General features: G+C 39.2%; 1 protein-coding gene across 5 annotated transcripts in view; it reads right to left on the bottom strand.

The window, feature by feature from the left end:
* The window catches only part of galnt9 (polypeptide N-acetylgalactosaminyltransferase 9), an 88064-nt gene extending 60417 nt beyond the window's left edge, over nucleotides 1-27647 (bottom strand). For 2 of the 5 annotated variants that reach the window (XM_077521289.1, XM_077521288.1), the window contains exons 1-4: nucleotides 26496-27646; nucleotides 18400-18580; nucleotides 6776-6942; nucleotides 4240-4414 (exon numbers count right to left, since the gene is read on the bottom strand). In XM_077521289.1, coding sequence (XP_077377415.1) covers nucleotides 4240-4414; nucleotides 6776-6942; nucleotides 18400-18580; nucleotides 26496-26736 — 764 coding nt within the window. In that variant the 5' untranslated portion in view covers nucleotides 26737-27646. Of the gene's footprint in view, nucleotides 1-4239; nucleotides 4415-6775; nucleotides 6943-18399; nucleotides 18581-26495 lie in introns of all 5 variants that reach the window. The other 3 variants (XM_077521287.1, XM_077521292.1, XM_077521291.1) reach the window with 3 other exon arrangements.
* Nucleotides 27648-27993: the final 346 nt, after the last annotated feature.

Below are 27993 nucleotides of genomic sequence, written 5' to 3'. Positions count from 1 at the left end.
GCCGGTATACGAAATTACAATGAAACATGACGGAATCTGATGAAATAGACGTGAATGATCAAAACCTTTGTCATATCAAACTTTTTTTTTTTGATAACATGTGGCAGTAAAAGCGTTAATAACGTAGTGAAACCTGTCACTTCTCACAGCCCGAGAAGGCAAAAGGGGTCTTTGAAACAAACGGGTGCCTAAATGTATTATACAATCAATACAGTTATGTCATCTTAAACAGTAACGTGAACAGGCAGCATTTCGACTGCAAACATACACAGCAAACCACAAGGAATGCCAATGCCGATGGATCAAAACAGCGCAGCTGCAAAGTTGGCAGCATTTTTTTTGTTGGCTCAATATGCACAGAACAACGTGCACAAGGTCATTGATGGAGACTCGCAACGCCGAGGAACGATCCATCTTACTAATCACTGGATGTGTCATGGTGAATAATCATATTATGATAAATAGCTGACGCCTTCCATTGGAACAAATAGGTTGTGTCGATAGAGGGTGAATCTTTGGAAATAAAGGGGAAAAAATGCCTGCGCATAGACGGTAGATTATGTAAATTCACACATTTAGATGAGAACACAAAGTGGCGCAAGCGCTTGTCTTGAAAAAAAAAAAAAAAAAAACATCTCCTGCTTTTCGTGCATCCTCTCTCACCCTTTACCCATTTAACTTGAGCTAAAATCGCAGGAATTTTGCATAGACTTCCACAAAGATAACATTAAAGAGCCACCTTGTAAAAGAGAGACTTTAAAAGATGCCTACGCAGCCTGGCATGGAACAAAACAAAGGCTGCGCGAGGGCCCAGCACGAGTTGACAAGTCGGGAACATGTACAAGGTGAATAGTCGACATAGTGGTGTAAAAGGCACATCTATTTTGAAAACAACAGATGGTGAACAGATGAAGGTAATCCGGGGAATCAATTCATTTAGGTGATACTCTGATGTAATGATACAAATTTTATAGTGCGTCTTGTTTTGTTAGCTGGGCAACTGGCTGGATATCGCTCAGTGACCTCCGTGCATTGAACGGTGCTCAAGCTATGAAAATATAAAAGACACTTCTAAACTCTGAAAGCATACACATGACGATACAGTATGTAGTATGCAGCCACAATTTTGCAAGGCCCACATAATATTGTGTTTTATTGCTATGAAAACATTAAACTTACCAAAAGAAAGAAAAAAAATAAAAAATAAAAAAAAGAAAAAAAGAAAAAAAAGCATATTTCTATCTGTTTCCGTTTTGCAGCAATTAGCATTAGAATATAACTAAGTTTAACTCATTTACTCCCAATAACGTATAAGTACGTTTTTTTATGTTCTAAGTGTCCCAAAGACATATTTATAAGTTTTTTTTTGTTTTTCGGCAATATATTGTGATATTACATCGTACAATTCTGGAATTGATTCAATAGGCGGCCGAATCGATTTTTAAATATCCATTTTTGATGGAAAAATATTCACCAAAACGTCTTAGCCTTATACCTTAAGCATGGAGGAATGTTCTATTAATGGAACATTAAGCCTTAATATTTTATTTTAATGCTGTTCAAACATGAAACAGATTACAACCTGTATAAGACTGAAGTTTCAGATAAATAAATAATACATTTTCATACAAATCTTACACTCTACAAGTTTACTGATTAGTATTTACTAAATTTAAATAAAAATAATCGCAACAATCGACTTGTAAATTCGTATCGGGATTAATCGGTATGGAATCGAATCGTGACCTATGAATCGTGATACGGATCGAATCGTCGTCAGGTACTAGGCAATTCACACCCCTAATATTCATCCTCCATTTTGAGGATGATTCATACTGTTGTTATTAAAAGCTAAACTCCCTGTCCCCAAACATAATCATTTCAAACAGCAGGAATTATTGATACTGATCATTTGAATATTTATCATTTTTATATTACTGTGAAGCACAGATTGTTTGGGAGCTATGCAGATTAAAATTCATTTAAATTGATGTAAATTCAAAATACGGGTTTTTCTAGTACCGGCAGGAAGCCAGCAGCGCTGAAAATATCATATTGTGACACTCTGAAATGATATGCACGAACTGCAATGAATACTTTATGAGTCATTCAATGGAGAAGAAAGGATATCAATTCAGAGGCAAATTGTGTCTGTCGGGCTATAAGAGGTTAGCATTGGGGGGGGGATTGCAGATAATGAGAGAACTTCTGAACAAAAAGAGTGCATCAACTTACAAATACCTGTTTTAAATTGAGGTTGCACATTCAATAAATAAAGGTTTCCAGGTTCATTGAGACGATCTACAATACGTCGAGTAAGCCACCACTGAGACTTCCCCTTACATTTATTTAGACTGTCAAGCAAAATGCTTCGTTTCACTCGCAGATATTGAGGTGAAAGTTACACCTGTATGAGAAAAGCTTCATCTTCCTTTACTTTTAGCTGGGTCAAAAAAATATCTATATTGAAAGTTTGTGCAGGTGACCTTGTCAAAATGTCTGATCTTGGATCTGTCATATACACTATTGCTTGCGTGAATGTTTTGCAGGTAAACGTAAGCAGCAGCAGCTCCACATTGGACTGAGACTCCCATAGGCAATTTCACATCACAAAAATACCCCCGCAGCTCTCAGCAAAAATAATGTAAAAAGGACACATGTGAGCGCCATCCTTAATTACATCCGCTCCCGCGTTTCAGTATTTGGCCCTCTTCCTTGTGCTGTGCATTCCATAGTGAGTTTCATTCAATGTGCCTTTTTAGTAGAGCTGTCAAACGATTACATTTTTTAATCAGATTAATCACATCTTAGAATTTTGATTAATCGTGATTAATCACTGACTTAAAAAAAGCTCCCCCCCCCCCCAACATATTTTGCCCACTAAATTTGAAGCACACCTGTTATGTGTTAATTTTTTCGACATTTAATGTTATGAGAACATCTTCAAAAATTTATATTCACTGCACACGCTCATCCTGCTTTTTCTCATCAAGTAATTAACTCATTTACTCCCAATAACGTATAAATACGTTTTTTTAATGTTCTAAGTGTCCCAAAGACGTATTTATACGTTTTTTTGGTTTGTTTTTTTATGCTAGAGCATACAGAAGGCTTTGATGCAGCCTCTCAACTGCAAAGAACGGTTGCAGAAATGGTAGTTATTACACAAACGGCCAGCAGGTGGAGAGCAGAGAAAAGGAGATCAACCAGGGCACAGTAGAAAAAAAGCTCAATTACTTACAATTTTAAATAGATTTGTGAAAACTGATGAAACTTAGCTCTCTTCTAATGCTAATTGCTGCAAAACGGAAACAGATAGAAACAGCCTTTTTTTTTTTCCTGATGAAAGAAGAGACTTTAATCTTTCTTTTGGTAGGTTCCACGTTTTTATAGCAATAGAACACAATATTCTGTGGGCCTTGCAAAATAAGTCAAAATCCAGTAAAACAGCCGGGAGCGAAGGGGACTGCGAAATGTGAAAATGGCGGTGAGTGAATGAGTTAAGTAAATACAGTAATAAAGTAATGCACAATTTAAAATGGGAAAAAAATGACCTACGGCATATGTAAACATATATTAAATGCTTTACTTTAATGCATAGTTATGTTTATTGCTCAAACTCCAACAGCTACCTTTATCGTAACGATCCGCTGTCGGCTAAAAAGGATCATCTGCGGTCAAAATTAATAGTGTGATTAATCTGTGGTAACACAATGATTAATGCGATCATTTTTTTGTGATTAATTAATTAGTTAACGCTTTAACTTTGACAGCACTACTTTTTAGCTTATTCTAACTCAGTGCTTTATTTTTATTCTTTACTCTGTGCTTTGTTTTTTACATTACGCACAACTCTCATTTAATGTGCAATAATCGAATTGTAACATGTATTTGTTACATGTTTTGATGCATTTTTATGCTTTATAAAACATTTATGTCTGAATTTTGGGAGGCTTGGAACGGATTAGGGCATTTACATGGAAAATGCGTCTCTAACTTACAAAATGTTCTACGTAAGAACTTTCTTCCAGAACCAATCAATTTCCTAAGTAGAGGTACCACTGTACATGTATTTGATCGCGTTGAATTTTTCCCGATAAGTCAACTAAAGTGCATATTTCAGTGATAAAACTAATTTTAGATGACATATTACTCTATGGGAAAGGAAAAAAAAAAAAAAAAAAGGAGACACGGGTCGACCTTTGCCCGGCTTTTTTGTTAAACATGACCTTCTCTTACCAGCCGATGTTGAACTCGACGTGGGCATCAAAGAAGCCGACAACGGGAGCTGTGGCAGCGTTCCAGCCGTGGATCCTGGCTCGGATCAGACCCTCGCGTTTGCTGTTCCTCACTATCTTGACCAGGCCAGGGTAACGTTTGTTCACATACTGATCCAAGTTGAATTTCAGCTCCACTGGAAAAAGGGCAGATTAGACAGTTCATTCAAGCGACATGTAAAAGACTGTTGTAAGAAATCGAGTGCATCCGACATACAAAGGTTAGGTTGTCAAGCATTTGAAATATCGACCTTTCTCGGGTTTACTGGCAAGCTCGAGTACAGTAAAGGATTTTATTGTTGAACGCTTTCCTTTTTTTTAGCTTCGTGAAAAAATGGAAGTTAGGTCACTTCCACTGCATGTCTTGTTAAAAGGTATGTAGTCAAAAATAACCACAGAAAACACATTTATTTTGTTATTTGGTGCCTTCTCTTGTTGTTCGGGTAGCAAACTTCAAGTATGTGAGTGTCCACTGTATAAAGAATGTAAGAAAAAGTACCGTGTGTGATGCAAGCAAATAAAAGACTGGCCCAGTGATAATTTCATCGCCGAAAAATTTTCATCATATTTTTTATTTTTTTTTCAAATGAAAATTAAACCAAAATAAAATCCATTCATTGAGACTATAATTACAAATAAAATTGACTGACAATTTCGTCAATGACTAAAACGAAAATTAAAACAACAATACAGTGATGAAATTGTCCAAAATATGCAAGAGATGTTTCTTTTCTATGAACAATGGAACGCTGGATAAAAGTGACGCCATGTTCTATGTGTGCCTTTTAGTTGAACTTCTATTTTTAGATTTCTCTTTCGTCTGCCAACCTGAAAGAGGTTGACCGTGTTGAGTGAAGAGCGCCAAGTGTAATCTGGTGCCACGTTCCTCCCACTCTCTCAACGCGAAAGCCTTTGTGGTGTGGAGTTGAGCATCATGACCTGACGTGTCTCGCGCAACATAAGGCTTTGTTCTCATCACCATGGAAACAGTACTAGAAAATACGTGGAAAGGGATCAGACTTGTCCGATCATTTTTTTGCATTCTGTTTTAGTACCTGTAGACAGACTGAATTCAGTCCCAGGGGGTTCGCACGTCAGAGCTCATAATTCTCTTTACAGATGTACATACAATATGTGTCTATATTGCTAATGTGTTAATGGTCAAAGGGGGAAAGATATACCACTTTTTTTTTTTTAATCTCACGTGGTTCATTTTTGGAAATCAGGTCTTCTGAAGTCTGAATCTGGCCTCGATAACTCGCTCATTGTTTTTTTTGGATCCCAATAGCTGTGACATTGACAACAGCTTCCCTTGCTGTGTCACAGGGGGACCCAAGTGCAGGGAAGGCTTCAAACGTTACTTTTCCATTAACACAGAGAAACCAAATGACAGAAATGATCCAAAACTCAAAAATACTATGGAGACTTGAAAAAATTAGTTAAGTTAACTTAACTAATTTTTCGCTATTTACAAAATACGTAACACTTGGTCCTATTTTTGGTGCATGGTAAAACGACCCATATGGCCCAATATGGAGGACTTGTTGGACTGAAATGTAGACACATTTATGCCACAATATGACATTCATCCAGTAGAAGTGACAGCCATTTTGTATGGACTCTGAAGGGTTTCATTTGGAAGGCGGGCCCGCCCCCTGATTGGCTTGTGGTCCAGATATTTTCTTGCGTGCGCTATGGTCAAATACGGCTCAGACCAGCAATACAATTTTTTTATTTTTTTATTTTAAGAGAGCTCAGAATTGTTCATTCGGAAGTCTTACTGATTCAACGTCTTATCATCAATGCTCTCTTTTTTTTTTTTTTTTTATAATGTGTATGTGTGCATTTGTGGGCGTGCGTGCATGCAAATACGTGTAAATTTATATTCATTAATTCACCTAAAACCTAATAAAAAATCCCATTACCCTTCACCTTAACCGGATACTTCAGAGTCTCGCCAGAGTCGTGAGGTTCAGAAGGTCAGGAGACCAGAGAAAAGGTCAATGAAAAGAAAGATAAATCAAAGTAAAATCCAGCACCGACCAAACGCTTCCTTCCTTCCACATGGTTACAAAATCAGAGTCTTACGCCAACACCAGAAGCCTCTAAATTCCAACAAATTAAAGAGATCTCAAGAGACCAGAGGAAAAACTAAAGAGAGGAAGGAGGGAAGGATAGATGAGGCAGAGTGAGATCCACAGAAACCAGCACATCCAGTCCATTAAAGTGACCGGAAATACGATTAGCGACGAGATTGACATAGGAGCGAAGCGGCAGAAGCTCCAACAGTGGTTTTTAACCTAGCTTCAACCGAACCTCAGGTTCGGTGGGTCATTCTCGGGTGTTCGGCGGAACACCTCAATCCCACATTACAACCTGAACACATGCCACAGTTTCCAAAATTATTCGATCCATTCGTTTAAAAAGTCAGTTAACGTTCAAACTTGAAAATAAATAAATGAAAGCAGCACGACGGGCGTTGCTGCGCCGTTGCTCACCGCTGTCGCTGTTGTCGTCCACCAGGATGATCTCCTTGAGCAGGTGAGCTGGCGTGTGGTTGACCACGCTGTGGACGGAGCGCAGGATCACCGACAGAGCCTCGTTCACAAAGATAAACACCACAGAGATCGGAGGCAGGTCCTCGGGATACGTCAGCTGCTTGCATCTGGAAAGATCATTTTGACATTATTACCATTTGATAATAATGACGTTAACAATTGTTGAAACAGATCTTGTATTTGACATCGTTTGACCTAAAGTGCCTAATTTAGATGCAGCCTCAGTTTTGATGCAAGCCCTTGCGATCATCACAATGGCCTCGCTGCTTGCTTCTAGTTCTGTGCAGGCAATTAACCAAGCCGCTTTAGTTGCCTGGAGTTTGAACCATGCTGGGCCAATTATTAAAATTAACAGCATTCACGTGTGTTGAATATATTTTCCCCATCATGTCCTTCAAACAAGCAAACAAGTCTTTGCATGCCTCATTCAAGTCAAAGCTCCCTTTCATTTTCAGCTGAGTTCAATGTTTTCTTCTCACATACACTTTGACTTTGAAGTCAGAACTAAAGACTGTTGACATGCAAGAAGCCTTTCGGTGAGTTTCATACATACTGCGAACGCGCACAACACTACAAAGTCGGAATCTTTCCGCGCTGCTCCAATTAGGTCCCTCACATAACAGCTGACGAACCAATTTTACTGCTTCAGAGTCCTTTTCGCGTGTTTTCAGCAATAGCGAGTCTTTATAGAGATAATGAAGCTGCAGTGTTGAGACACAGTTATATATTTAAAAAAAATGGAACACTTGTACTCTACATTAGAACATCACATTTAGAGGAGGAAACTAGTCTAAACAAACCTATGAGTTGAATGTGACCTTAAAGGGATTGTTGGGATTTTTTGACATGAATCTCTATTTCATCCTTACGGAGCCCGAAGGTGACATGGTAGAAAAAAAAACAAGAAAAAAAAACCTTTGCGTTCCCTCGCAAACATCTTTGTGTTCCATCGCAACGCAAAGATTGCGTGCACTCGCAAAAAACTTTGCGTTCTGATTGCATGCGAGGGAACACAAAGTTGTTTTTTTCGCCTACCGTGTCACCTTAGCTGCGCCGTAAACACTTCCGGGTCATCTTCCATGTGAACAAAATCGACGAGGGTGGAACGTTTGTAAACATGAAACAAAACAGTGGGAAAGCTTTCCCAAAGCGACGAGGATGGAGCATGTATTTTTCCACTGCTTTGTTTACACGTCGCTTTTTGTTCACATGGAAGATGACCCGGAAGTGTTTACGGCGCAGCTAAGGTGACATGGTAGGCGAAAAAAACAACAACTTTGCGTTCCCTCTCAAAACAACTTTGCGTTGTCTCACAAAGATTGCGTTGTGATGCAAATGTGTCGCTCTTTTGAACACAAATTGTTTTAGAAGAAAAACGCTTTATTTAGGTGACCCCAGCCAACTCGCCTGACTATTTTCTTCTCATCCAACACCGGACCAGAACTCGTCTCACAGAACGCTGTCAAGGGTAAGTCAGTCTGTGCTGATCGCACACACTGGAGGTGAGGATGAAATAGTAATGTAATGTAAAAAAATGTAATCGTGTAAAAAAAAAAAAAATAATAATAATAATCCGAACGATCCCTGTTCTTAAAGCGCTTTATAAATAAAGTTGAGTTGAGTTGAGTTGAATTGTGTGATCACAGTTCAGCATATAAAAATGGTCTGTTTTGTTGAAAAATCAAAATTTACTTCAACATTGCCGTGATTGTGTTCTTTTCAAAGACAGCATGTCTGCCATGTCAAACTCTGCAGGTGCTCTGCTGAATGGGGACATCAAAATAACCGAAGGACAAGGCAGGAAAGGCGACCCACCAGGTGGATCCCAGCATGGTGCTGAGCTTACGTTCTCCTTTCCCTCGCAAGCGTGTCTGTTGTCAACATATAATGATGCAAACATTCATATTTCATACATGACACCAAACCGGTGATTTGAGGTCACGGTGATTCACAATAGCTTGTTTACTCTCCCCTTGCCAGCGGCTTAAGCAGCGTGCACACGAGCCTCTTCTTTACACTCTTAGATATCTGTGAAAGATTATCCCGACACGTTATCCTGTTCCTGTACTCGGAAAACGGAAAGGGCGGCAACTGTGATGATCATACCTGTTCGATATTTCCTTATCAATCCTTACGTGTAACAACACTGAGGTAGGCCCAGCTTTGTGCACACGTTATTGTGACATGAAACAGAAATGTTTGTAATTGTGATGTCATCCGAAGGTGCTTTTCTATTGGCTGCTGCTTGAAAGATGAAAACTAAGGATATTCTCACTGTAATTATTTTATAGTTTTAGTTAGTTTTGTAAACATAAAATGTCTTTTAAAAAAAAGCACTTTTGTCTTTATTTTATTTCGTTAATATTTTTTTAATTTATGTTTGTTATTCCGTTAGTTTTAGTTATCTAAAATGACCTTGCCCAGAATCATTTAAATTGGCATGTACCTGTGTTTGTCTGTTTTTGTCTGCTCATACCATCCTTAGACTCACGTTACCATTACCCACCAAAAAAAACACTACCTATTTTAGTCCAAGACCTGTGCAATTATGTTATTTTAATACATTCATAAAATTGATACAAAACTTCATTTTTTGTGGACTTTACATGTCCTATATTAATCAGTCCACATTTACAGAAGCTAGCAAAATAAGCTTTGTGAGTTTGAAAACATTTTAGATGCAGCGTGCCTCCACTTTAAAACATGGCTCCAGCTAGGGGTGTGAATTGCCTGGTACCTGACGATTCGATTCGTATCACGATTCACAGGTCACGATTCGATTCGATACCGATTAATCCCGATACGAATTAAGTCGATTGTTGCGATTTTTTTTCATTCAAATTTAGAAAATACTAATCAGTAAGCTTGTAGAGTGTAAGATTTATATGAAAATGTATTATTTATTTATCTGAAATTTCAGTCTTTATAGAGGTTGTAATCTGTTTCATGTTTGAACAGCATTAAAATAAAATATTAAGGCTTAATGTTCCGTTCATATAACATTCTTCCATGCACAAGGTGTGAATCCTAACCCGAAGTCAGACGTTTTGTTGAATATTTTTCCATTAAAAATGGAAGATTAAAAATCGATTCACACACACACACACAAAAAAAAAGGCAATGATGATAAGACGTTGAATCAGTAAGACTACCGAATGAACAATTCTGAGCTCTTAAAAAAAAAAAAAAAAAAAAAAAAAAATCGATTTTTTTTTATTGAATCGATTCGAGAATCGTGCGATGTAGTATCGCGATATATCGCCGAATCGATTTTTTTTTAACACCCCTAGCTCCAGCCTCTCTTTTTAAGCATAAACATGACCGATGCTCCCCAAATGTATTATTTCAGTCTTTTTTTTTTTTTTTTTTTTTTTTATGCGCATATGCTCTCCCACTGCAACTCTTATTTGTTCCTTCTCACAGATTTTTTTCTATGGCCTCCCTCAATCAGCCCTGCCAAGTGTATAAATACAATGACAAATCTGGCCGTGAGTTTGTCTTGGAATCGTTTTGCATCACAGTTTGACTTTACACAGTCAGGCACCACATTGCAGAAGCGCAGGCCAAAATTATACTGTACACATATTTGGTTTCTGTTGCATGACTTAGGTCAGGCGTGTCCAAACTTTTTCCTCTGAGGGCCATATACAGAAAAATAGAAAGCTGCAAGGGCCACTTTGATTTTTTTTTTTTTTTTTAGTTATTTATTAACACATTCATTGCCAGACAACAAAAAAATGCATCATTTGACGTCTTTTTCCGTCAATGGCAGTGAATGAGTTAAACATGGTAAAAATCAATGAAGCAATTATAAATTGTTGATATAATGTAAAGTTACTTATTGAAAACTGCTAACAGTCACAAGACAAATAGTGACCCCTGTGTGCCACTATAATAGATACGCCTCTCCACTGAGCAGCAGCTGATTCCAACTTGACATTCTGAACAATCGGTCGTCAACTGACCACACTTAACAACCATTAATGTGATGTTTTCACATTTTTTTCATTGTTCATTAACCATTAACTCATTTGCTCCCAATCACGTGTAAATACGTTTTTTAAGTGTCCCAAAGACGTATTTATACGTTTTTTATTTTTATGCTAGAGCATACAGAAGGCTTTGATGCAGCCTCTCCACTGCAAAGAACGGTTGCAGAAATGGTAGTTATTACACAAACGGCCAGCAGGTGGCAGCAGAGCAATGGAGAATAACCAGGGCCATGTAGAAAAAGAGCTCAATTACTTACAATTTTTATTAATTTGTGAAAACTGATGAAACTAAGCTCTCTTCTAATGCTAATTGCTGCAAAACGGAAACAGATAGAAACATACTTTTTTCCTGATGAAAGAAGAGACTTTAATCTTTCTTTTGGTAGCTGCAAATTTGTGTCTTTGTGTAGCTAGAAATGTTTAAACCACCCTCTCTCTTTTTTTTTTTTTTTTTTTTTTTTTTTTTAAATAAAAAGCATTGAAAAATTATTTTTAGTATTTGTCGCGGGCCGCCAGCAAATGTATGGCGGGCCGCAAATGGCCCCCGGGCCGTAGTTTGGACACCCCTGACTTAGGTAGATGTATTAGTTAAAGAATTTTTATGACAATGTCGCACACGAACCACATATTAAGCTCTTCTGGTTGACCTGAGTTGGTGAGGCTCGATTTGACTTGTGAACTCGTATATTGACAATGTTCCATTTCCTATCGTTATTGCATCCAAACGTAGGACATCGGTCACACTTTTCATCTGCGCCGGTGGGCATGTCTTGTAAAGCTTCATCATGGTGAGTGATTGACTCATCTGCTTGAAATGGGCCCGAGCTCAATGGTCGGCACTCATAATTTGACCAAGAACAAGCTTGGACAGAAACCGAACGCCAGATTAAGATGAATTTTAAAGACACCGCCCCCCCCATCTCCCACCTGCGCCAGCTTGCAGTCCCAGCTGTTGGATATTTTCCCCACAGCTAGTTGTCCATGCTGATTTCAACATTAAACTACAACCAGTGCACTACCATGATGGTTACAGTTTAATCCAGGGGTGTCCAAACTACGGCCCGGGTGCTATTTGCGGCCCGCCATACATTTTTTGGCGGCCCGCGGCAAATGCTAAAAATAATTTTTCAATGCTGTATTTAAAAAAAAAAAATACATAGAGGGTGGATTAAACATTTCTAGCTACGCAAAGACACACATTTGCAGCTAATAACTCAGTTTCAGAAGTAAAAATAGTTTCATCCACTTGTTGCTTAGTGTCAAGGTCCAATTTGTGAAAACATCACATTAAATGAATGGTTCTTAAGTGTGGTCAGTTGACTACCGATTGTTCTTGTTGTGGTTCAGAATGTCAAGTTGGGATTCAGCTGCTGCTCAGTGGAGAGGCGAATCTATTATAGTGGCACACAGGGGTCACTATTTGCCTTGTGACTGTTACCCCGGGTTTACACCGGATGCGGTTGCGGTGCGGTTGCGGTGCGGTCCGGCGACGCAAGCAATTAGATTCCATTCATTCGAATGGTGCAGTTTACACCGCTTGCGGGTGCGTTGCGTGTCGACTGCGTCTCAGCTGCGGTGTGCCGCTGGCCTTCCGCAAGGATAGACCTATTTTCTATTTTTGCCGGACGCCGCAGCGGTAGGCCTCCGGCAAATGGCAAGCTAGCACAAAACACATCGAGCGGGACAGGAAGACCGAGGCAGTTTCAAAATAAACTTCCGGTTACCTTTCAGAATAAAACACTCGCCAGCTCCTATTTCGCAAGCTTTTCAGCAAAACGTGACGTGGGCGTCGCCGGGCCATGTGCTCATTCACGGTTTAGACACCAGCGAACATGGACGAGGAGAGGTTTATATTGGAGGTGGAAAACCACAAAATAACATATGACACGGCACATCCTTTTTATAAGGACAACCAAAAAAAGGATGCTGCATGGAATCTCATAGCAGAAGAAGAAGAAAAGGTTCAATCAAAAGAAGTCCACCTCTCTTTCTGCTTCTCTGTTGAGCACAGACTTTCTGTATGTTTGTCGTTGTGAAAACGGTCCCGCGAGACACGTTGGGAAGTGGGCGGCGACGGAGCTGCCGGACCGCAGCTGTGCGGAGCCGGTGTGGATTGACCAAAAAATTGACGCGACCGGAGCACGCAGTCAAGACGCACCGCACCGCAACCGCATCCGGTGAAAACCCGGGGTTAGCAGTTTTCAATAAGTAACTGTACATTATATAAACAATTTATAATTGCTTCATTGATTTTTACCATGTTTAACTCATTCACTGCCATTGACGGAAAAAGACGTCAAATGATGCTTCTTCTTTTTTTTGCTGGTCTGGCAATGAATGTGTTTAAAAAAATCAAAGTGGCCCTTGCAGCTTTCTATTTTTCTGTATGTGGCCCTCAGAGGTAAAAGTTTGAACACCCCTGGTCTAATCCATAAATATGGCCGCATATAAAGACACTTCACCCTCTGTAAAATCCACTCAGGAGATATCTACTATAAATGAATAGCTGAAAAGCGCAAGCTTGGGAAGTTGTCAGCCTCCTACACAAAAACAACTTCATGTCCAAGAATTTTGGGGGCGGCACACCAGCTGTGTATTCAATTTATTGAATGTTACTTTTGACAAACTAGATAGTAAATCAAGTCACAGACATATAAATGTGTAATAAAGAATATGATCAAATTATAGAAATGTATTTTTCTATTTGTGACTGTGCTAAAATATTTTTGTTCCGTGAACAGTGTTACCGTCATTTCAGCCTTTATCGGGTTTTTTTGTTTTTTTTTCCTCCCATGGCCCCAAAAGCCATTATCAGACCAAGGCCACGGCCCAAGGACGGCAAATACAGCCTACTTAAATCCCTGTTGGTGTCAAGCCCGAACGTGAAGGGCAAAAGAGAAAAACGGGCATGCGGGAAGTGATTGGGGGATTATATGCTTTCCTGAAAAGAAGCAGCAAATGTCGCTCAGCCAGGGCTCACATCAACTCCTCTATTAAAAGACTAAGACAGAAGATGATACGTCATCATCTGTCTCCAATGAGGCACAATCACTGATCGGAACTGAAAATAGAATTTCGTCACCCCAGTGGACACTTTAGAGTTTTCATTGACCACATCGTGTATGTTTTTGAAATGTGGGAGTAACTACGCACAGAAATGTCACCTAAACACGCAGAGAACACGCAACCCTCCGCAGACAGAATCAAACCCTGAACCTCAGAACTGTGAGGCAGTCATTCCAAACTCTTGACACCATTGCTGTCAGATCAGAATTCGATCACACATTAAACACATTTTGACTGGACTGATTGACTGAGTTCTAAAGAGGTGAACTAACAGCCGTTACAAAAGACGGACAAAAGAAAATCAGCATTTGTAGACATTATCCATAGAATTAGAGATTTTAAAATAATAATAAAAAAAAAAAAAGGTGCCAATGTATACATTTAAACAACTCAATTTTTTTTTTTTTTTTACAAATATATTTATTTTGTAATTGTGATATGTAATAATTGAAATAGGAATAGGAATTTTCTATATCCACTAGGGGTGTTAAAAAAAAATCGATTCGGCGATATATCGCGATACTACATCGCGCGATTCTCGAATCGATTCAATAAAAAAAAATCGATTTTTTTTTTTTTTTTTTTTTTTTTTTTTTTAAGAGCTCAGAATTGTTCATTCGGTAGTCTTACCGATTCAACGTCTTATCATCATTGCCTTTTTTGTGTGTGTGTGTGTGTGTGAATCGATTTTTAAACTTCCATTTTTAATGGAAAAATATTCAACAAAACGTCTGACTTCGGGTTAGGATTCGCACCTTGAGCATGGAAGAATGTTATATGAACGGAACATTAAGCCTTAATATTTTATTTTAATGCTGTTCAAACATGAAACAGATTACAACCTCTATAAGACTGAAATTTCAGATAAATAAATAATACATTTTCATATAAATCTTACACTCTACAAGCTTACTGAATAGTATTTTCTAAATTTGAATGAAAAAAAATCGCAACAATCGACTTATAAATTCGTATCGGGATTAATCGGTATCGAATCGAATCGTGACCTGTGAATCGTGATACGAATTGAATCGTTAGGTACTAGGCAATTCACACTCCTAATATCCACCATTGTTTTGTTTTGGTTTTGTTTTTTGGGGGGGGTGTCTTTTGGACCTGTTTCAAACCAGAACAATTAAAAATTCTGGAAAAGGGCTCAAACGGAAAGAGGTACTGTATATATGAGGAAGAGTAGCTTGCAGAATGTGATCCCAGCAGTACAACTACCATGAAAGAGAACAAAGTAGTCGCCGTTTAATAGCGGAAGCAGGCACTTCACCAAATCCCAAAACCTCATTTCCCTTGTGTCGGATTTTTTTTCTTCTTCTTTTTGTAAAGTCAATTAAAAAAGAATTTCCTAAAACCCCTTCTACACCAGAGGTACTCTCTGCTGACTTTATTAATTAACCAGCTTTTTTTTTTTTTTTTTACTTTCAATAGCCCTTCTCCTGCCTCCAGTCTTGACGAGTTTCTCCTTAGAATAAAGCAGTATGAATGAAATGTTGTTGCCCCCCAGTACGACAGTCCTCAGAAGTCTCTTGTTGGCTGTTGGATTCTTATAACCATTGTTCCATCTCGCACTCACATTGTTGCGAGTGATCATGCCATTCAAGTTTGGAATTCTGCATGCATCAAGCTCTCACCCAAAGCATCTCAAGCAGAACAAATCATTTAAAAAAAAAAATGACCTGTTGCCAGGAGACCACTGGGTCTCGTATTTGAGGAAAATGCCATTGTCTGGTCGTTCCATTTATGATGGGCTTATGTGTGCTTAAAGTCATTTTCCTTTTTTTTTTTTTTGCTTTTTCACTGGATTGCTAACCTTGTCAACTGAGCTATTGAAATCTCAAAAGTAGGGCTCGTGTTGTGCACCTAGAAAGAATAGAATACATACTGTGCTGTTCAGATTTTTACTTTTCTGCCTGTAGGCCGACAACAGAGGTGTCCAAACTACGGCCCGGGGGCCATTTAGCGGCCCGCCGTCCATTTTTCAGTGGCCCGCGACATCATGCTAAAAATTGCGTTTGACTCAGTTCAAATCAAATAAACAAAACAAAAATGTTTGGAGATGGTCAAAGTAAGAAGGGAGGGTATCGAAAAACAAAGGTGCCATTAAAGGTTATTTTAGTTCACTAAAACTACCGGTAATGAAAAAACTAAAATAAAAAAAAAACAATATTGTTACCAAAATAAAATAAAAACGAAAATGCTTTTTAAAAAACGAAAACTAACTGAAACTACATTTTATGTTTCCAAAACTAACTATAATTATAGCAAACATGTCGTTCGTTTTAGTCTTTGGTAATTAAGCCTTTGGGGATTATTTTAAGTGTGATTTTTAGTAGATTTATTTGGATATCAACCGGAATAATGACATTTGAAAGTATGTCACACAGAAGTGACGTCATCTAGCAGCAGCCAATAGAAAAAAACACCTTCAGATGACGTCGCTCCCATGGTGTTTTTTAAATATTGCGTACAAGTAATACACATTTAAAATAAAATTAAAAAAAATACTAATACTGAAACTAACAAACAAAACTAAAACTAAGTTTTTAAAGAACTAAACTAATAAAAACTAAAATGAAAAATTCCAAAACTATAACTCATTCACTGCCATTGACGGCGAAAGACGTCAAATATATATTTTTCCTATGCTGGCAGTGAATGAGTTAATAACCCTACTGCCATATTACAAATAAATTGCTTTATATACTGTAACATTTTTCTAAATATGCAAAAGCACAAATGAATTATTTGTACAATTTTTAGGACGAAACACAATTTCTCTTCATAACATTATGTGGCCCTTGCGTCCTTCGGATTTTCTGTATGTGGCTCTCAAATGAAAAAGTTTGGACACCCCTGGCCTACAAATAGCTAAGTTCGTTTCCACCTGCTTTTCATTGCCAGCATGACCTTTTCCTTCCACAACCAGCGAATTTGTCTTCTTAAAGGACAAACTACCATAATCACTCCACAGAGTCGACTGGTGATTGTTTCCAATCATTACCCGTGCTTGACACTTGACTTCACAAAAAAAAAAAAAAAAAAAAGCTGACCAATGTAGAACTCAACTATTTCTGTGGTAAACAACTGAGTTCCAACCTCATTTGCAATTCAGGCAGGTTTGTAATCCACACAATCCCGCCGAGAAGCTGAGGGCAGCCTGCACGTAATTATCGCCATAAACCACCCGCTGTGCAGGAATGTCCCAAAGGAGCCGTTTTACATTTTACATTTACAAGGGTCAATTTGAATTTTTGTGTTTTATACATGCAACATTCCATCTGCAACTCTCCCGCAGCATGAGGGGACAGCTTGTTTTTTTGTTTTTTGTTTTTTTTGTTTTTTTGTTTTTTTTTGGCAAAAGGATAAATGAGATAGATATACTGATTGAAATGAAACAATGTAGAACGCAATGTTACCTTGTACTGCAGGAGGGTTGTGTTATTCACTAATGAAAGCATCAGACAGTTTTTTTTTTTTTTTTTTTTCAATGTGTTGTCACAAATATAAAGCCCGTTAACTGCTGCTGGAGTCATGTCGGTCTCCAATTAACTCTTTTTACTGCCACGTGTTATCAAAAAAAAAAAAAAAAAAAAAAAAACTTTAAAACTTTGATCATTGACGTCATCCTTGAAAACGTTCTGTTCCATCAAATTTCTTACACATTGAGACCATTGAAAAGAGATACAATGCTGCCATCTGCTGGCTATAGATAGAGAGGGTTTTTGATTCCACAACTCATTGACCAATCAGCACGTGCTGCACTTAGATGGCGAACAGCCCATTGCTTAAAAAATAAATAAATAAATAAATAAATAAATAAATAAATAAATAAAAACCCATAGTTGACATCATTTAACTCATTCATTCGCCGCCATTTTCACATTTTGCAATCCCGTTCGCTCCCGGCTGTTTTACTGGATTTTGACTGATTTTGGCCCGCAGAATATTGTGTTCTATTTCTATAAAAGCATGGAACTTATCAAAAGAAAGATTAAAGTCTCTTCTTTCATCAGGAAAAAAAAAAGTATGTTTTTATCTGTTTCCGTTTTGCAGCAATTAGCATTAGAAGAGAGCTAAGTTTCATCAGTTTTCACAAATCTATTCAAAATTGGAAGTAATTGAGCTTTTTTTTCGACATGGCCCTGGTTGATCTCCTTTGCTCTGCTGGCCATTTGTGTAATAACTACCATTTCTGCAACCGTTCTTTGCAGGTGAGAGGCTGCATCAAAGCCTTCTGTATGCTTTAGCATTAAAAAACAAAACAAAAAAAACGTATAAATACGTCTTTGGGACACGTAGAACATTAAAAAAAATGTATTTACACGTTATTGGGAGCAAATTTTATGGCGGCATACATTGTGATTTTACTCATCGTTGTTAAACGTTTTTGTCGGTCAAAGACTTAAAAACCTATTGGATCAGCAGTTGCTGAGCTGTTGATGGAGGCACAACGGACATTCCAGAAAACGGTGACAAGACTGACAACGTGCATACTTTTTCGGCCGGTAGTCTGGGATGCTCCTGTCCAGGGAGATCCTGTCACTCAGCTGAGCATTGTAGCCGTACTCTTCGTACTTCCCCTCGGCATCACGGCTGTCCTCCCCAAGTGAGGCGGCAGCTCCCCCCTGACCGAGTCCTCCGGGACCCTCCACCAGCCCCATGGGTTTTGCTAAACCTGCCAAAAAAAAAAAAAAAAGACACAGAGGATCAGAGGTGGATGCAGACAGAGTGGGCAGATTTAGGTGAGCAGCATGTATAGAATGGCAGCTGATTGACATTTGATGGCAGCATGGCGGCAGTAGCGGCTCCAATACGGCTCGGCCCCATCCGGCGGCCATCGTTACGCTGCCTGTCAATGACAGAGCTGCAAGACACTCACTTGGACAAGGACACGACTGAGCTCTTACAAGCAGAGGAGAAGCCAACGCGGATAACGGAAAGCAAAACTGATGAATGAATGATGACTGACAGACAAAACTAACACCATGTGACAGCTGGATTGTTGTTCTGATTAGCACCGATTGCCTGGGATGGTTACGCAACGCGGATGATACAAAGATACTGATCAAACTGTACAGCAGTGCCATAGGGAGGCGGTCCCCACTTTGGGGGCGCGGTGCAACGCCGGGCGAGTGTTTGTGATCGTTTTCAAACAGCATGATATCACAATTGCATATACACGGCACATTCAAAGTCAAAATAAGTCATTTTTATGGATGTTTATCCATCGACTAGAGTTAGTGAAAAATGAAATTCTCATCGTTTGTCCTAACAGTTGCGAGAAAAATGACATTATAAGTAAGCGAGGTTGGACCGAGAAGGTGCAGAAGCGTTTAGTAGTGAGCGGAGAGGACGACACCGACGTCATTCATTCATAATACAAATTTTTGGTACGATAATTTTTGAAAATATTTTCAGAGGTTGACGTGGGCATATAGCATGCGTCTGTCACGTAAAAACTGGACTGGCAAATGATGGACCGGTGAAATTTACTGATGCCCCACCACTGCTGCAACCCTTGTAACAGTTCTTTACTGCTGGTCTTAAAATACCGGCTATGAACTGTAAATTAGAGATGACGGAAGCATGGTCAAAATAACAATGACAGAGTTACAGACTAAAAATGTTACGTTCTGGAGTTGGATCCCCAAAAAAGCAGACCCAAATAACATTTTAATTCTTTATTCGCATAACATCGAGAGGCGTAGAACAAACTTGACTAAGACGAGAAACAAGGGAAATGTATCGAGAATCACGAGACGCGAAGCTAACTTGGGCTGTGGAGTTGCACAGAGGAACAGAGGTAATAATCCGACAAAAACACACACTTCTCAGACAGGCTTATATAGACCGCGAATCGATCTGATTGGTTGTGGCTGGACATGTGGGTAACAGGACTGACATGGAATTATCTGATTGGCTGTTGACCAGATAAAGAGATTAAAGATTCTTGACATCACATAGCGTCTTACCAGTTGAAATTAGATGCTGGTTACATCAGTTCAAAACAGACACTTGACCTCAGGGTCATGACCCAAACATATCGCTTGCATGACCCTTGTCATGACAGTAAGCATAACCCTTGCATGACTCCAGATGACAGTAAACATAACCCTTGCATGACCCTAGTCATGACAGTAAACATAACCCATGCATGACCCTAGTCATGACAGTAAGCATAACCCTTGCATGACCCCAGATGACAGTAAACATAACCCTTGCATGACCATAGTCATGACAGTAAACATAACCCTTGCATGACCCTAGATGACAGTAAACATAACCCTTGCATGACCCTAGTCGTGACAGTAAACATAACCCTTGCATGACCCTCGTCATGACAGTAAACATAACCCTTGCATGACCCTAGATGACAGTAAACATAACCCTTGCATGACCCTAATCATGACAGTAAACATAAACTTTGCATAACCCTAGTCATGACAGTAAACATAACCCTTTCATGACCTGAGTCATGACAGTAAACATAACCCTTACATGACCCTAGTCATGACAGTAAACATAACCCTTACATGACCCTAGTCATGACAGTAAACATAACCCTTGCATGACCCTAGATGACAGTAAACATAACCCTTGCATGACCCTAGTCATGACAGTAAACATAACCCTTGCATGACCCTAGATGACAGTAAACATAACCCTTACATGACCCTAGTCATGACAGTAAATATGAACCTTGCATGACCCTAGATGACAGTAAACATAACCCTTGCATGACCCTAGTCATGACAGTAAACATAACCCTTGCATGACCCTAGTCATGACAGTAAACATAACCCTTGCATGACCCTAGTCATGACATAAACATAATCCTTGCATGACCCTAGATGACAGTAAACATAACCCTTACATGACCCAAGTCATGAGAAAAAATGCCAGTTTTGGTTTGGATTGAAATAATGATGGACTATAATGAACGGGTGGCCCAGCCGCTGGAAAATGATGCACCGGACAAATTTACTGATGCACTCATGTCTGCTAAATAGCACATACTCACTGCAGTGTAATCACCGACCGTATTTGGATGGGCTTGAAATCACCGAGTGCCGCTGAAGATTTCTAATTGAGCTGAATGCAAAACAATCTTTTCCCATGAGAGGCATTCAACGTACCCTGCTCCAGTCACAGTGGTGGCATTTGGACAAATATGGGCGGGACTCACGGCACGGGGCAGCCATCTGGCTTCACAACCATGTCACCAAACAACACAGAACCCTCCAGAGCCGGAGACATGAGAGGGGAGGGCCTCTCTGTCTCTGCATGAGACTTGGAAGCAGAGCAATGCATGCCAGCTTTGTTTTTGTTTTTTTTGGCTAACCCCTGCCCTCCACTTCTGTTCTATGACTGAAAGAAATATCATTGTGGGATGAGAGTGAAGATAAATGGTCGAAAAGTCACTTACAGTGTTCTAGAAAGGCAATGAAAGAATCAGGATTGTGTCCACAAAACAACCTGACAGCAAATGAAGTCTGTTTGCAGGCCATGCATGGAGCGTCTCTCGAAAAAAAGAAGTAAAGCATATAGAGCAGGTCTATCCAAACTATGGCCCGGGGGCCATTTGCGGCCCACCGTCCATTGTTCAGTGGCCCGCAACATATGCTAAAAATGGCATTTGACTCAGTTCAAATAAAATAAACAAAAGAAAAATGTTTGTAGACGGTCAAAGTAAGAAGGGAGGGCATTGAAAAACTGGTGCCATTAAAGGTTATTTTAGTTCACTAAAACTAAAATTCAAAAAACAATATTGATACAGAAATAAAATAAAAACGAAAATGCTTGTTAAAAAACGAAAACCAGCTGAAACTACATTTTATGTTTGCAAAACAAACTAAAATGAACTATAGTTATAGCACAAATGTCCTTCGTTTTAGTCTTTGGTAATTAATTTAATGCACGAGCCTTTGGGGATGATTTTAAATGTGACTTTTTAGTAGATTTATTTTGACATAATAATTTGACATAAAAATGGAATAATGACGTTTGAAAGTATGTCACACAGAAGTGACGTCATCTAGCAGCAGCCAATAGAAATGCACCTTCAGATGATGTCGCTCCCATGGTGTTTTTTAAATATTGCGTACAAGTAATACACATTAAAAAAAAAGCTAGTACTAATACTGAAACTAACAAATTCAACTAAATCTAAGCATTTTTTTAAATAACTAAACTAATAAAAACTAACAGAACCACTATGAAAACTAATTACAACTAAATAAATAAATAAATAAATACATAAATAAACAAACAAAAACAAAATAAAAACTAAAATGAAAAATTGCAAAACTATAATAACCCTACTGCCATATTACAAATAAATTGGTTTATATACTGTTGCATTTTTCTGAATATGCAAAAGCACAAATAAATTATTTGTACAATTTTTAGGACTCAACACAATTTCTCTTCATAACATGATGTGGCCCTTGCGTCCTTCTGATTTTCTGTTATGTGGCCCTCAATACAATCCATGTTACTGTTCTAAACAAGATGCGCATTCGGCCCTTGTAAGACCGAGACTCAAATTCAACAATGACCTTAGCATAATTAATGAAGAGTGATTGTGTGTTTGTGCACGTGCACCTAAACACACGTCTTTGGCAAACATGTCATTCCTGCACAGGCTGCCATGATGAAGCTTTTTTTTTTTTTTTTTTTTTTTTTTTTGCACGACTCCCCCTTTCTGAACATCTTCCATTACTGTGAGTGGCTGATTTTCAGGTGAGCCGCTGAATTCATTCTCCCCATTTGTCAAGGCTGAGGAGAATCGATTCTTATCTGCTCGAGACAAACGCTTTGTCAAGCGGAGCCTCATCTACATATCTTTATTGGAAATATATACACGATTCCATCTTAGCTTTCTGGCAGCCATCTTTGTGCCGTAATGTGATGCCCCTGCTGTCGCCGGGTTATACATACCCGCACTGCTGCACGCGATGATTTCGATCATTAAGATACAGTCAGAGCATCGAGTGTGCATCGATGTGCAGGAGAAGGAAAAGTGTGACATTTATCATCGCGCGATGGCCGCGCCCTGGAATAGTAATACTGTAGCACGGGTTTCTTGGCTTGTAATTGGGCGTTCTAGATAAGAAGCGTATCGGGTTCTGCAGCTGGGCCCGTCCTATCAGCACCTTCAGACTGGAAGAAGGCCGTAGGGTGACTTGCATGGCTGATGAAAAGAGCTTTGGTGTACGTGAGGGATCAAACAATTAAACATCCGGTGCTGGTCTGAGGTAGCACAAGCACTGGCTGATATCCGGTTCACAAAATGTTTTGAGTCGGGATGGATGGGCGAGTACCGATAGCAGCCTTTGTTCAAGTACATTAGTTATTAGGGCTGGGAATCTTTGACTGTCTCACGATTCGATTTGATGACGATTTTTGGGTCTACGATTCGATTCAGAATCGATTTTCGATTCTCGATTCAAACGATTTTCGATTCAAAATTAATTGACTTGACAAATGATTTCTGCTTCAATTTACAGATATGCACAACATTGTCATGATCTACAGACATTAAAGTGTCTTTTTTTTTTCTCCAACATTTATTAATTTTGTATCGCAAGTGCCCTTTTCCACAAAAACAGCATGTGAGCTACAACTGCCTTTTTCCCTTCTTCTTCATTTCTAATTTAAATAAAATCGATTTTTGGATGTTAACTCATTAGCTCCCAAAAACGTATAAATACGTCATTTTAAATGTTTTAAGTGTCCCAAAGACGTATTTATACGTTTGTTTTTGGGGTTTTTTGGGGTTTTTTTATGCCAGAGCATAGAGAAGGCTTTGATGCAGTCTCTCTACTGCAGAAAATGGTTGAGTGGCAGCAGAGTATAAGAGATCAACCAGGCCATGTTAAAACAAGCTGATTTCCCCACAGTTCTAAGCAGAATTGTGAAAAACGATGAAACTTAGCTATATGTTCTATTGCTAATTGCTGCACAGTGGAAACGGATAGGTATATACTTTTTTTTTTCCCTGATAAAAGAAGAGACTCTAATCTCTCTTTTGGTATGTTCCATATTTTTATAGCAATAGAACATAATATTTCGCGGGCCTTGAAAAATCAGTCAAAATCCAGGAAAACATTTAAGTGAAAATGGTTGGGAGTGAATGAGTTAATATCAATTCGATTCGATTAATAAATGAGAATCTGGATTCTTTTATGAACTCATTTTTTGGCACACCGCTATTAGTTATGATTAACAATAGCTAATCATACGTGCGTACGGTCACAATGAGGCCGAACAAGTACGAGTGAGGAGATATCGTATCTGTTGAGCTTAATGCACTACTTCAGGTCAAAACACAGTTTTTGTAAGCTGGTTAACGAGCTTAAAGCGTTTTGATCTGATTAGCGAAAGGCGGCAGCGTCCACAGCTGAGCTTTGACAGCCGATAAGCGTCATGCCGAATATGAGCAGCTAGCAAACGCTGATTTAATTGTTGTTTTCTTGTCGGGAGTCGGCTTTGTCCACCATCAAGAAACTATCAAAAGTACAATTGGAAGACTTTGTTTACGTCCTTCAAATCTAATTGAACTTCGGTGGAACTACCGTTGACATGCCATCGGAAGGCAATAAACAACCGAGCGAATGGCCGATTACGACATGCTAATAGTCCCCGGCACGCAGAGTCTCTCTCTCTCTCTCGCCACGGCTAGTCCACAAATATGAGAAGTAATCACAATTTACAAACGGGGTGACCTCCGGATACTGAAAATGATGTTTGTTATTAATAAGCTGAAGAAAAATCACACAGTTTATTGTGGCAGGCAGAGATTGTCCATCCATTTTCTCCACCGTTTACCCTCATACTGAAAAGAGCTCATCGTAAATCACATACAGACAAAACAAGCATTCACAACAACACCTTTTGGATGATTCAGACTCTTGAATTAACATGATGTTTTGTTTTGTTTTTCTTGGAATGTGAGCGGAATACCCGAAGAAAAGCGTCACAAGCGCGGGAGAACATTCATATTCCACACAAGGAAGGCCAGGGCACGTGTTGAATGCAGATATGCGGCCATATTGAGTCAAATACCATTCAGCTTCTACAGCAGGGGTGTCCAAACGCTTTTCATTTGAGGGCCACATAACAGAAAATCAGAAGGACGCAAGGGCCACATAATGTTATGAAGAGAAATTGTGTTTACTCCTAAAAATTGTACAAATAATTTCTTTGTGCTTTTGCATATTTAGAAAAAATACTACAGTATTTTTATTTGTAATATAGCAGTAGGGTTATTATAGTTTTGCAATTTTTCATTTTAGTTATTTTTTTTAATTAGTTTTCAGGTTGGTTCTGTTAGTTTTTATTAGTTTTAGTTCTTTAATAAATGCTTAGTTCTAGTTTAGTTTTAGATCGTTTTAGTATTAGTTTTTTTTTAATAATGTATATTACTTGTGCGTAATATTAAAAAAAAAAAAACAGCATGGGAGCGACGTCATCTTTTGGTGCTTTTCTATTGGCTGCTGCCAGATGACGTCACTTCTGTGTGACATACTTTCAAACGTCATTATTCCGGTTGTTATCAAAATAAATCTACTAAAAAAAAAAAATCACACCAAAGACTAAAATGAAGGACATTTTTTTGCTATAATTATTGTTTTATTTAGGTTTGTACACATAAAATGTAATTTCAGTTCGTTTTCATTTTTTTAAAAGCATTTTTATTTTTATTTTATGTAGTTAACGAAATTGTTTTTTTTTTGTTTTTGTTTTTTTGTTTTAGTTATCTGCAGGTTAAGAAATATTGATTTATTTGTTTTGACATTGTGATGGTTCAATGCCGGCAGACATCCACGATATTGCACTGTCCAATTTGCATTTCAGGTTCAGGCGGAAGAGACGTTAATTCAAGAGCTTTTGAGATATTTGTGCTCTCTACTGGTGGCCAGGATGAACTACATCAAACCGACAGTAGCCAAGCTTTAACATGAGAGAGGAAATTGACATCACATGATTGATGATGACATGATGAATTGAGAATGTATGCCAGACCGGCATAGTTGACTGCATCTTAAACATTTAAGGTCACTATCACAAACTGTTTGATCTTTACATTACCGACTTGACTCAACTGGCTCAACTCTTCAACAATATACCGTATTTAGGGCTTGTGTTTGATTTGTAAAGTTACGAAACAACAATGGGTATATTACATAGAGTACAAAAGAAAGAAATTTGGATGATGCACATAATGTAAAAAATGTAGCTTGATCAATCATTTTTAGTGACTAATATTTTGAAGATTATATCAAATGAAAGCATGTGAGAAGTTGACAATTATCTCTGTAACACGACGTGCATGAATCAACTGCACATGCATTATATTGTACTTAAATGCATTATTCTACAGCTTAGTAAAACGATGTGCTTCAGATGCTTTAATTCGGAGCACAATTGCACGTTGTTTCACATTGTTCATTTTCCAAAGCTTCACAAGGAAGGAGATGAAGCTGTATGAAATCCTGCATTATTTTCATATTTGAAAAAGATGACTTGAGTAGCCTAAAAGGTTGTTGACACGATTGTGATTGTTATTCCATCCATCTCGCCCCTACCATTGAGCTGATTGTAGACGACGTCCTCCAGCCTCTCGAGCCGCTGCAGAATCGACTGCCTGTCCACCGAGTTGGGAACTTTCCCATGTCTGGCGCGCAGCCTGTGCTCAGAAGCGCGTCCGATCTGGACGAACTCCTCGGACCGGTCCTGGATCCTGCAGTAGACCGAGAACAGGATGATTCCCACGAACACGAGGATGTTGACGGTCAGCAAAGTTTTGATTTTGCGTGCCACGGCCATGAAAGTGACGAAAAGCGTTGTGGCCGGGCGAGTCCCAACTTGTTCGGGCCAAGCTAACCCAAAACAAATCAAGGTAGAAAGCTGCTCGAGGGGCAGCTGAATGGCGATTGTTCAGTTCAGCACCGCGGTCAGCTCACTTGGGACATCGCGAAAGCGGCGTTCTGAGGGCTTGAAGGTTGCGGTGCTCGGCGATGCTTTTTCTTCTCGTTGAAGCTTCACGGCACAGATGCGATTCCACGGGACGCGTTTATCATCTCAAACAGCCCGCGGCGGCGGTTCCGAATCCGAAACATCTTCCTCTCGCATAACGTCGATCGCCGCTCGCTCGGTTAGCCCCAATATGTCTCGTCCATCTTCCGGGAGGAACACAACAATAACATCCTCCCCTGCTATATTACTCGATCTGCCCGTTTGACAAATAGAAACAATCGAGCAGCTTTAACTCCGCTTACGTGCACGCATGCTTCAAAAATAAAAATGACTAAAAAAAAATATATATATATATATATATATATATACGTGGGGCCTATCTTCCGTGGCCGTGTGCCGTCCTTTGTTGTGGTTCCTTGTCCCCTCCGAGCGGTGGCCGATTCGAGAGCCGATTCGCCCTACAAAGCGCCGATGTTTCGCGTCGGTGAGAGAGATGCAAGGGTGGCACGCTGTCTCTCCTCACACAGCACCGATGCGCTGCGTCCCGACGACGTCCACAGGCTCCTCCGGCATGAATAGTCATGAGCTGGATCGGCTTGAAAAAAAGCACGGGAATAAGCGTCAAAGTAGTTCCACTTGACGGAGCAGCCGTCGACTCCTGCTTAGCCGCTCGCGTTGTGAGGAGAATTCGGTGATTTCAAATCCGCCATGTGTGCGTCGCTCGCATCGTCTCACTTTACTTATTGTTTGTATCTGGGCACGTGTGCAGACATGTTGGGGGGCAGGTGCGAAAGCCCCCCCCCCCCCCCCGGAGGAAAAAAAAAAAAAAAAAAGGGCACGCATCTCCAAAATGAGTCATATATAAAGAAAAAAAAACAATAGGCCTGTGTATAGATGTCTGTTAACATAAACAACAGTCAATGCTACACCGTAACAAAGGAGGTGAAGGGAAGCGACAACGGATTTATAATAATAGTAATAATAACAACAAAAAAAACATTTGAACATGGCTACACACCCGTGTTCAAATGATAGAAACACACAATTGAGGATTTTTTTTTTGCCTGCGTTCAGAATTGTCAATCACATTCAAACTCATGTTAAATT

Source organism: Festucalex cinctus, chromosome 5, assembly GCF_051991245.1.
Source record: "Festucalex cinctus isolate MCC-2025b chromosome 5, RoL_Fcin_1.0, whole genome shotgun sequence".
Taxonomy (NCBI): domain Eukaryota; kingdom Metazoa; phylum Chordata; class Actinopteri; order Syngnathiformes; family Syngnathidae; genus Festucalex; species Festucalex cinctus.
The sequence above is the reverse complement of the archived record's forward strand: the minus strand, read 5'-3'. Positions and strand labels throughout refer to the sequence as shown.